This window comes from Impatiens glandulifera, chromosome 1 (genome assembly GCF_907164915.1).
Source record: "Impatiens glandulifera chromosome 1, dImpGla2.1, whole genome shotgun sequence".
Taxonomy (NCBI): Eukaryota; Viridiplantae; Streptophyta; class Magnoliopsida; order Ericales; family Balsaminaceae; genus Impatiens; species Impatiens glandulifera.
In genome coordinates, this window is record NC_061862.1 from 157,184,788 (window position 1) to 157,196,400 (window position 11,613).

The 11,613-nt window shown below is 30.8% G+C and overlaps 2 protein-coding genes across 2 annotated transcripts; one reads left to right on the forward strand and one right to left on the reverse strand.

The window, feature by feature from the left end:
* The first annotated feature begins 1,928 nt into the window (after positions 1–1,928).
* LOC124920378 (ABC transporter A family member 2-like) lies at positions 1,929–7,468 on the forward strand. Its single transcript, XM_047460858.1, has 16 exons — positions 1,929–2,401; positions 3,226–3,457; positions 3,561–3,730; positions 3,809–3,994; positions 4,098–4,193; positions 4,281–4,481; positions 4,571–4,730; positions 4,806–5,029; positions 5,194–5,311; positions 5,583–5,659; positions 5,746–5,835; positions 5,929–6,072; positions 6,169–6,474; positions 6,562–6,642; positions 6,717–6,893; positions 7,052–7,468. The coding sequence occupies exons 1-16, from the start codon at positions 2,030–2,032 to the stop codon at positions 7,307–7,309; spliced, it is 2,892 nt and encodes a 963-aa protein (XP_047316814.1). The 5' UTR covers positions 1,929–2,029; the 3' UTR covers positions 7,310–7,468.
* A 1,064-nt stretch (positions 7,469–8,532) lies between these two features.
* Positions 8,533–11,200, reverse strand: LOC124912703 (WRKY transcription factor 72A-like). Its single transcript, XM_047453356.1, has 4 exons — positions 11,072–11,200; positions 9,943–10,476; positions 9,351–9,464; positions 8,533–9,252 (listed from the first exon to the last, which is right to left on the reverse strand). Exons 1-4 carry the CDS (start codon positions 11,198–11,200, stop codon positions 8,533–8,535), a joined length of 1,497 nt encoding a protein of 498 aa, XP_047309312.1.
* Between the last annotated feature and the right edge of the window lie 413 nt (positions 11,201–11,613).

Below are 11,613 nucleotides of genomic sequence, written 5' to 3' on the forward strand. Positions count from 1 at the left end.
ATCCATTTAATTAAAACATAATCCTATTGGAGCAACTGATTAATGAATTACAAATTCATCATAAATCCTAATACATGTGTATAACTGTATTTTAAAAAACATTTTTGGTGGATTTTGTAATTAATTAATTATACAAATTTTTGGCTTCATGAAATTCTTATGCAGATGTTCTAGATGATATTTTATTTATTTATACTATAAAATTTGTAAACATTACCTTTTTTTTTAGAAGTTTTCATTTAATAAATTAAAATTTATATAATATTTATATGCACCAAGATTTATTTCAAGTTTTGCTTGTTTTTTTTAGATTTATTATTTTTATTTATTTGTCAACACTTTATTTATAAGGATCCTTGTGTATAATTTCAACATCTCATAACATAAATAATGCTTGGCCCAACATTTAGTATATTGAATATATTAATTTTTAATTTTATCAAACTTTTCAATATTTCTTATGATACAAGTAAAGTATTAGAATCTTAAATGATAAGTGAATATAAAAATAAATAAAAATTAACAGTCTTTTTATAGCAAAACAAATCCCACATTCAACGGATCAAAGTTCAAAATATATATATATATATATATTTATTTATTTTAGAAGATCAAATGTCTAAATTACCCTCAACCAACTCACATCCAAATGACCAAACTGTCCTTCCTACTAAAATCCGTGTGATTATTTCCTTCACATGACATCGGAGTTGAAGTGGACTTTTATTTATTTTTTATATTTAATTTGCTTTCAGATTTATAAAATATAAAATATGTAAACATCATATAGTGTAGGCTATTAATTTATAATATTCATTTTTTAACCAAGTTATCAAAAAAAAAATCATGCATTTGGACTAATTTATTAAAGAGGCTAACAAGCCAACCCAACATTAAATACTTTAATTATAATTAATTTATATAACCACTTCTTTACAATAGTTATGTGTTATAATGATACTTTTAAAGAATAAAATCATTTTATTAAAATATATTATTTATTGATAACATTTTTAGAAAAAAAATATTCACTTGGAAAGAGTTCAAAACAAACAACTCTATAATAAAAGAAGTTTTATTGGTCTATTTTAGTATAAATTGTTTTATGAGCTGTAAATGTATTTAATTAGTTTCTTTATTTGAATGTTTTATGAGTTGGTAAATATATTTAATAGTTTTCTTTATACTGTTGTTATATTTATATAGATATTTGTTGGTTTATTTTATTTATATTTTGTTGGTTTATTGTTTTATGTTTGTGTTACACTTTTAATTTTTTTTATTTATTTATAAATTATAGTTTATTTCAGTAATAACAGTATTATTTTATATTGAAGGAAATCTATGTTAGGGATTTTAAAATATGATATTACTATTTAATTATTATTATTTTTAAAGAATTTAATTCACTGTTTTCTTATTTAATTAATCGAAAAATGGACAAAATCGCTTGTTTATCTGTTTGCCTTAATTATAATTTTTTTGTTATTTTTTTAAACTCACTCAAACTCAAATTCTTAAATCGGATTATAACGATATCTATTGTTCACATGTATTCTTAGTAAAATAAATACTTAATATATTAAACCAATTTTATTTTTAATTGATCTATTTTAATATAGGTAAGTTTTGAGTTTTGGTTTTTTAAGTGTATTTAGTAACATTTTGAATCATTTGTTTTGTATTACTAACTTTTATTATATATTATACTTTCCTAATGTAAAAATTACTATATTTTTTATAAAAAAAAAACAAATTCAAACATAGACTTATTTATTTTTTAATACACAGTAAATTCTTTAAGCGTGTAGTAATTTCGTTATTTGAACAAAACATAAGGGCATTTTCGTCAATCAAAAAAACGAAGAAAGTCGCAAAACTAAACCGCGCGCATTTCCTCCTTCATTCATTTATAGAGAGAGAAGATCTCAAAAGCTCACAAAATCAACTGAAAAAACTTCATAGAAATTCATAAATCCATCAATCCATCTTCAAGCAGAGATCGAAAGAGAAGAATCAAGGTCGAGGGATGGAATTACAGAGCGGATTCCCTCTACTACGACAGCAATTCAAGGCGTTATACTGGAAGAACGTACTCCTTTCATGGCGGCATAAGAGATCTACTTTCACTCAGCTATTCTCATCACTCTTCTTCATATTCCTCATATTCTGTATCCAGAAAGCAATTCAAGCTAGATACGCAACAACTACTTCATACAAGAACGTTTTCGATGATTCAAAACCGCTCATCTCTCCTCCAATCATCGCCTGCGAGGATAAGTTCTATACGAAGGTTCCTTGCTTTGATTTCGTTTGGAGCGGTAATGATAGCTCTAGAATCGTTGAGGTTGTTCGTCGAATTAAGGCTAATAATCCTGGAAGACCTATTCCTGATGATAAGGTAAATGATTGATAGCTGAATTTGCTTTACGAGTATTGCATTTTAGTTTAATTCTATGAGAATCTCTTGTTTTTATCAATTATGAGAGATCTGAAATCGGATGAAAATTGAAATCGAGGTGTTGTTTATTTATCTCTTTCAAATGATTATTTATGATTACGTAGAAAGAATCATGCCTAAAAGATAAAAAAGCTTAAAGTGTTCAAGTGAATGGCCATAATTTTAGGGTTCTAGCCAGTTAGCTTTCTCTTTTGAATAATTTTTTTTTAAAAGGTGAATATTTATTAAGAAACAACGCAAGATGCGTTCAAACAGATGCGCGTTCAAACGATGCAAAATGGAAGGAAAAAAATAAAACAATAAATAAGAAAACAATGTAAGAATATTAAATGTCAATAAGTCCGAATAATGAAGGTATATAATAGTAAATTTGATTTTAATAACTAATAAATGTATATTAACAAAAAAAAAATGAAAATAGTTTTAAAAGGTGGAGTTCATAGAACAAACAAATTCAAAAAAATGAATTGAATTGCTCATTCTATTTGATAGCAAGTTTGATTATGTTGTTTCATATGTTATAACTATTAGGTTATTTGTTTCTTTTATCAAAACCTTGAACAATATCTTGGTGCATGAAAAAATGGCCCTTATCAAATGAACACTTTTTTTTGTCATTAAATTGTTTCTTTAGATGCAATTGTGATGATATTCATTCTAAATTAAGAAAAAAGTAAAACATGACTGGGAGAACTCTCATATTTTATCTATAATTCAGTATAGTTTTCAAATAATGATTGGATATTTGATGAATGTTTGCATAGGTGATATCATTCAGAACACGATCCGAAGTGGATACATGGCTTTTGGATAATACAATGCGTTGTCCCGGTGCACTCCATTTCATAGATAGAAATGCTACTGTTATTAGCTATGGATTACAGACTAATTCAACCCCATCGGCAAAGAGAGGACATTTTGAAGATCCCACATTAAAATTCCAAATCCCTCTTCAAATTGCTGCTGAGCGTGAAATTGCTAGGACCCTGTTGGGAGGTGCTAAATTCTGTTCTAGTGCACGATCCTCTACTTAGTTTTAAATTAATGTTTTTTTGGAAGAGTTGTAACACCTTTTATTTCATGTTTTCTTTATGATCAGATCCAAATTTTAGCTGGGTTGTTCAATTGAAGGAGTTTGCACACCCGGCTTTGCAAATTCTTTCTGCAGTGGGTACAGTTGGCCCAACCTTTTTCCTTGTGATTGCAATGTTTGGTTTTGTTTTCCAAATGAGTTCTTTGGTAACTGAAAAAGAGCTGAAGCTTCGCCAGGTACCCTTGATGCTGTAAGAATAAATTTCCATCTCACACGATACATTTATCACAATCTTTATCTTGTTTGTTTACCAGGCAATGACAATAATGGGTCTCTATGACACTGCATATTGGTTATCATGGCTTTCTTGGGAAGGCATGATCACTGCCCTCTCTGCACTTTTTAGTGTTCTCTTTGGGATGATGTTCCAGTTTGACTTCTTCTTGAACAATAATTTTGCTGTTCTGTTCTTGCTGTTCTTCCTCTTCCAATTGAATATGGTAAGCTCTTTTCACTGTCCTGTTTGTTTAATGCAGTAACACTTCACTGTCCTTTTTGTTTTCATTCTTATGTTTGACTTGTTTTTAATTGTTTTTTTGTTAGACTGGTTTTGCTTTCATGCTATCAGCCTTCATAAGCAAGTCATCTTCAGCTACAACTGTTGGTTTCTCCTTATTCATATTTGGATTTTTGGCACAGGCAAGCTAATTTTATCTCTTCAGATTCCAGTTTTGTGTTTATACTGATCTTATCCCCAAAATCTTACAAGGATATATCTGTGCGCAGCTTGTTACGCAATTTGGTTTTCCATATAGCAGTAATTTCTCAGACACATATCGTTTTATTTGGTCATTCTTCCCACCAAACCTGTTGGCAGAGGGCCTGTTATTGCTTTCAGATGCAACTTCAACACCAGAGGATGCTGGTATCAGCTGGAGTAGAAGAGCTAAGTGTGCACCTAATGATCAAGAGTGTGTTATGACAATGGTGCATATCACAAACCTTTCTCCCCAATTCTCACTCTAAACACATTTTTGTCCTACTAAGAATAATTTAACCCCTAATCCTTTTGACAGAATGACATATTTATATGGCTTGTTGCAACATTCTTCCTGTGGTTTGTTTTGGCAATCTACTTTGACAACATTATCCCAAACAGTTCTGGTGTAAGAAAATCTGTTTTCTACTTCTTGTATCCTGGTTATTGGACTGGAAAAGGTGGCAGCAGAGTGCAAGGTAATTAAACTGACAGTTGACTATCTTCAATAATTTATGGGTAACTACTAAATTTCTTCTTTGTTCCTTCCATAGAGGGTGGTGTTTGTAGCTGTAGAGGTTCAATTCCCCCATTTGAAGCAACACAACCAGATGATGGAGATGTGCTAGAAGAAGAAATTACTGTCAAGAAACAAGTTAGAGAAGGCGTAGACCCAAGCATTGCTGTGCAAATACGTGGTTTTGTGAAAGTATATCCTGGTACAACCAAGATAGGTTGCTGTAGATGCAATAGAACATCAAACTATCATGCTCTTAAGGTATAATTTCATATATTTCCTATTGCTTGAACTTTCACTAAATTTGTTAATCATTTTTGTTGCTAAACAAATATGACAATTAGGTAGATTATGCTTTAACCCACCTTTTTGTTTACTTTAACATTATTTATTACATCTACTATAAAGTGAGATTCATCATCCAGGGATTATGGGTAAACTTTACAAAGGATCAGCTGTTCTGTCTTCTTGGACCTAATGGAGCTGGAAAAACTACAGCAATTAATTGTTTAACCGGTATAACACCTGTGACGGAAGGAGATGGTAATGCTCTATGTTTCAGTATATTTAGAGATTGTTTGATGTAAATTTTTTCTTGAAATAAACAATTGTTTTGGAAGGATGAAAAAATGGAGTTTTTATAGGTTAATTGGGTTAAGACTAATTATTCTTTATATTAATATTAAATATTATAAAATACATTAAGGGTAAGGGTAATTTATTTTGTTAATTTAAATGATTTGATTGATGAAATGATTTGTGATGGGTATAAGATCTTTTATAAGATCCTGATAAAGAGATGTTTTTTGTACAGCACTAATCTACGGTCATTCAGTGAGGAGTGCAGCAGGCATGTCAACCATTAGAAGAACAATAGGAGTTTGCCCCCAAGTGAGTTTCCTTTGTTACTAATTCCCTTTCAACTCTATTCATTTCCTTAAGATGATGGCTAATTCAGTATGGCACTTTGTTAACAGTTTGATATTCTATGGGACGTATTGAGTGGTGAAGAGCACCTCCATCTTTTTGCTGCTGTTAAAGGGCTTCCACCATCATCAATCAATGATGTATGGACAATGCAACAATTCTCTCAACTGAATCTATTTGAATCAAGTTTAAAACATCAATATTAATTTTTTTACATATTTATTTCTACTCAGATTACGAAGAAGTCATTAGCAGAGGTGAAACTCGCTGAATCATCCAAAACAAGAGCTGGCAGTTACAGTGGAGGAATGAAACGTCGCCTCAGTGTGGCGATAGCCCTAATTGGTGATCCAAAGCTGGTCATCTTGGATGAACCGGTACAATCATAACTATATATATCCTCTTCATAGTCCTGAGTTAAATTTCCTATTTATGATGAATGATGACTAATCAAGTTTCATGGATTGGGACAGACAACTGGTATGGATCCAATCACCAGAAGACATGTTTGGGACATAATTGAATCTTCAAAAAAAGGACGCGCCATTATATTAACTACTCATTCAATGGAAGAAGCTGACATTCTAGGCGATCGTATAGGAATTGTGGCTAAAGGTAGATTGCGCTGCATTGGAACATCAATCAGGTTAAAGTCCAAATTTGGAACTGGTTTTGTTGCCAATGTAAGCTTCTCTAGAGGTGTTGGTGGAACTCCTGTTAGAGGGGAAGATGTTGCAACTATGGAACATCAATTGAATGTGAAAAAATTCTTCAAACAAGTATGTATTCCAATTAAGTAAAATAAAATAAATCTTTCCACAATTCCTCGTGATACTAACCCACTGCCTCGGTTTGTTTTTGAACAGCATTTGAATGTCACTCCTAAAGAGGAAAACAAGTCATTCTTGACCTTTGTCATTCCTCACGATAAGGAGGATCAATTGTCGGTAAGGCTAGCTTTTGCCAACAACTTTTGTAAAAATAAAGATGAAAAAGTAATTTATGCATCCACATATTTCAGAACTTCTTCGAGGAACTCCAAGATAGACAGCAAGAATTTGGCATAGGCGATATCCAACTCGGTCTTACAACTCTTGAGGAAGTTTTCTTGAATATTGCAAAGAAAGCCGAGGTAGAAAGTGCTGCAGCTGAGGGAACTATGGCTACTCTCACTTTAACATCGGGAAGTTTAGTGCAGGTAATTAACTAAACAAATTTGGTAGCCATTTTATATGCCAAGAGTAAAATTAACTAACTATCAATCTCCATATTCTTCAAAACCTCAATTCGTTTCATGATACAATTTTATCGATGATTTTCACACTTGTTTATATTATAATGGTTGTGCCAAAACAGATACCAGTGGGAGCTAGATTCATAGGGATACCAGGAACAGAAAGTCCAGAAAACCCTAGAGGAGTTATGGTTGAAGTATTTTGGGAGCAGGATGATTCGGGTACTCTATGTATATCGAGTCATTCACCAGAAACTCCGATACCATCTCATGTTCAACTTACTATCCCAAGATCAAATTCTCAAAGATTTTCATTAGGAAGTGGAGCACCTGTTCGAGGCTTCCTTATTGATCCTTCTCAAATTACGAATTCCTCATGAATACAGAAGACGACCAGTTTTAACATTAAAATGATGAGGCTATGAAGATTGAAACTTGATTTTGTAATATTATCATTCTCATGTACTTTTGTTATTCAGGTTAGTATTTTATGTTCATACATTGCAACTGTTTTTAAAACATTTATTTATTTTGTCACAGTATAAATCAATACTATAGGGGAGTGAAAAACTGTGTATTGTTTTATTCTAAAATACTGAAATAAATAAATAGTTCTATTGGTAAATTGATTTTAATTTGTCTAACTCATCCCCTTTAAATTTGGTTTATCGCTATGCTTTTCTAGTACTTCTCGATATCTATTAATGTTGAGTTTCATTAATATGCTGCTAAGGTCTCGTTATTTCTTTCATTTACTCTCCCGTTAATCTTTTTTTTTTTGTGTGTTTTAAATTGCTTAAGCAAATGTTTTTGTTGCTCTAATAAAATGAGGTTTGTTCTTTTTTCTTATATTTTATAATCCCGTGTATTTTTAACTAAAAAGAAAAAAAATGTTAAACAAAGAAAATTAATGTATAACAACAAATTATTAGGAAGCACTTCAAATATTTTACTATAATTGAAAATACTAATTTTTAAATTGTTTTGATATGATTTTTTCATAATTTTTATAGTTTTCATGTCTAAGTAAAAAAAAAAAATTATTAACTTGTTTACATTCATTAAATGATAACTTGTTGATCATATTTATCAGAAAAGCTAATAAATCAATACAAATTAAATCATAACCATATTTTATCATAAGTTAATCAAAATCAACCAAAATACATAGACATCACAACATCAAATCACCAAATCAAATTTGAAGGTAAAATGACCATATTGATATAAATAATTGGCCCAATTTAAAAATGATTGGACAAAAAGAATTTAATCCAAAATCCAAAAATGTTATATGTTATAATTGGGAAATAAATTTATCTAGAGATGTATGATTAACACAAATTTGTGAGTATTTTCAAATGAGATAAGTATCATCAAGTTTGGCATGGCTTAGTCACCATATACATGCAATCATTCTTAGAATATAGTAATTAATTCTATTTTAAACACTATGTAAATGACATAAAAGATGGAAAAAAATCAATTCTCCTTTTAATTATTATTCATGCTGGTTTTTGTATAATAACTAAAAAATAACTTTTGTTACATTAAAATTAAAAAATGTCTTATAAACCCTTTACTCAATGAGAAAATGTGACAATCATATTATATGGTCTCTAGTGCCATCACTAGGAGAGGTAGATTTACTCTTGGTTGTAGAAAATGACGACGAAGATTGAGTATTTATCGTTGAAACTTGACCTCCAATTAGTTGGCTTACACCATTTGTTCCTCCTCCACTAGCATTCCTCGAGCCGATGATTGATGTCAAAGCGGTTGCCAATGCAGAATGAAACGACGGATCAGAAGTAATCGCTCTCGTAGCCGCTGCAACTGTGTCGGGTGTAAACAACTTTCTAGGGTTTGTGTTTTGCATGAAACTAGAACTAGAGTTGTAGAAGTTTTCTTGAGGACTAATTTGCCTTCCAAAGCTTAATGAAGAATGACTTAGTTGATTGTTTCCATAGTTTATGATTGGCATAGGGTTAGATTCAAAAGAGCTAAAGTTTAGGTTAGTTGAGGAGTACTTTGGAATATGATTGGTTCCAAGAAAATTTGGAGATATTTTATTGTAAGGAAACAAGGAATTAGGGTTTAGGGTCGTGTTTGAAGTAAGGTCAAGTGTAATAGTTGGATGAGACGATGATGAGTTGGACATGTATGATTGGTTAGGGTTTGAGGTTGTTGCACCGGACATTAACATGGACATTGCAGCCGAGGTTGTCGAGGCCATCGCAGTGGCAGACGCGGAAAGCGGGTGATTATGAGTTCCCTCATACGTTATGATCAAGATAGACATGTCGTCAACACATCTTTGCACCTATTTATTCATTCACGTAACAAAAACAAATAATGAAGATCTAACGATGTTAGAATTTTGAAAACACGCAAAAGAATTTACGCAACGTATATACATACCTGTTTTCTCACCGGACAAGATGGTGCGACGGTACATCGATAATATGCACGTGGACATGGATTTCCTTTAGCAATCTTTTGGCCATATTTTCTCCATTGACATCCATCGTTCATCTATATATTATTCTTAGTTATTATAATTCACAATGGTTAAACAAAATATTCAAATGGGGACCTAAAATATATTTGTGTTCAAAAGTAATTTTAATTTAACTCACAATATTATTTTAACAAATCTTTATAATAATAATAATAAAAAACAATGCATTGATTTAAGATTTTGAAAAAATTGAGTCTTACTTTGAATAAATTATTATTTGTGTATATATATGTATTTCAATGTTTCTAAAAACTTTTGATTCTAATTAAATTGAAATTATGTTTAATAATCACCATTAATTTTGACTTAATTTGAATACATGGTTAAACTTAATTTAGACCTCCATTTAAATTTTAAGATAATTTATTATACACTTTTTAAATTTCAAATCCTTATTCATATATTGTGAAGATTTAGGTTTCAAGTTTATATTTTGACCTACATTAATTAAATTAAATTGGTATGAAATAAGATAGTTTTTGAATTACTAACCGTGGGAGTGTCACATCTAACTCGAACACAAACCCTAGCCTTCTTCGTTGGATTTTGTTGTGAATCATCATCTTCTCCACTTCTCGTCGTCTTTTTAGTAACTGCTCCTGACCAACTTTGCTCGCCAACTTCTTTCTTTACTATTTCTGAGCTATTATCGAGACTTAGACTTGGTGAAGGCTCGTTTGTTATTTTAGACGCTTCATATTTACATTCTAATCCGAGAGTAAGGCTTTTGTCTTGATTGTAGTCTTTAGCATAAGCAATCGACTTTTGTTTTTTATCATCCTTCTTTAGCACATTTGAAGTTCTTCCTAGACTAAGATCACAAGCGATCTCGTGGCCCTCAAATGTTGTTTGATTGCTAGAGCTATTTGCGTTTGATTGCTCGGTTTTGTCTTGTTGAACAATGTTAAAGTACTTGGTATGGAGTTCTTCATAATCTTTCAATATCTGACTTAGTTGTATCTTTAGCCTTTGATTTTCATCTTTAATTTCCCTTATTTCTTCTATAGTTGATTGAAGCTTCTTATCCTATAATCTCAAACAACAACAAAGGACCCTCTAAGATCATTTTTACATAAACAATAAAATAAAAAACCTCAAAAAACATATTCTCAACAAAGTAATTAACTCGAAAACTTATTGTTTCAATGATAGAGTGCAATAGTTTATGTATGCAAGATAATGAGTTCGAGTAGTCGTACCAAAATAATTTAAAAGAATAAACATATTCTCAAACAAAGTCAAAACACCATGATCAATTATTGTAAATGATATTTTCAAACATTTTAAAATCATATCCAAGCATATTCCATCGCTTCTTGATATTTTCTTTACAATTTCCACAATTTTGCAACCTCTCAATGACCCGAAACTTCATTAGTAAATGGAGTTCTTAAAAAATCTTTCACACGTTACATAACACTCTCGATAGAATTCTCTAGACTAAAACTCTCAATATTGGTTTTACTATACATGAGGAGATTGTTACGTTCAAGATTATTAACCGACAATAAATTATGTCAAGAAATTCATTGATTTTTACTACGAAAAAAGGTTTATGTGAAGAAATTAATAATCAAGCAGTCATGAGAATTGGAGAAACTAATGTTTGAACTAAACTAACCTCGGGAGAAGACTTCTCTAGTTCTTTCACGTCTCCTTCGAAGTTTACATCAATACTAGTAGACGACATCGGTTCCTTTTCTTCATTCTTAGGCGGTTTCTTAACTAAACCTGCAGCAGCTGCATCCATTATCGATCGATCTCTCTTCCGAAAACCTACCTCTCTTTCTCTCTAGTTGTTCGAAAACCAACTTTGATCCATTCATCATGTGTTTTATAAGGCTAGAGGCTGCTGAATTTGACTAGTTTTGGTTTTATTTAACAAAAAATTCAAAGTTATTGGCCCTCATCACATGAATAAATAATTAAGCTCCAAAATGTCAATGGTACAGTTGCATTATATTCAAGTCTATTATTATTATTCTTCTTATTTATTTACTTATAATTATATATATAAAGACAACTTGAAGAATTTCTCAATATTTATAATGTTTCAGACGTGACATGTCTCTAATTAATTTCCTAATATTACCAATAAATAAAGACTCAATTAATTCAAACATTAATTTATTAGTATCTTCTACATTAGCTAGATCGAGTGTG

What these genes read in the sequence shown, in the direction of transcription:
- LOC124920378 (XM_047460858.1), top strand. Translation starts at nt 2,030, where the DNA reads ATGGAATTACAGAGCGGATTCCCTCTACTACGACAGCAATTCAAGGCG. An exon ending in TATTTGGATTTTTGGCACAG is followed by an intron (nt 4,194 to 4,280) that starts GCAAGCTAATTT and finishes ATCTGTGCGCAG; the next exon opens with CTTGTTACGCAATTTGGTTT. An exon ending in ACCTGTGACGGAAGGAGATG is followed by an intron (nt 5,312 to 5,582) that starts GTAATGCTCTAT and finishes TTTTTTGTACAG; the next exon opens with CACTAATCTACGGTCATTCA.
- LOC124912703 (XM_047453356.1), bottom strand. Translation starts at nt 11,200, where the DNA reads ATGGATGCAGCTGCTGCAGGTTTAGTTAAGAAACCGCCTAAGAATGAA. An exon ending in TAGAGAAGTCTTCTCCCGAG is followed by an intron (nt 10,477 to 11,071) that starts GTTAGTTTAGTT and finishes TTGAGATTATAG; the next exon opens with GATAAGAAGCTTCAATCAAC. An exon ending in TTAGATGTGACACTCCCACG is followed by an intron (nt 9,465 to 9,942) that starts GTTAGTAATTCA and finishes AATAATATATAG; the next exon opens with ATGAACGATGGATGTCAATG.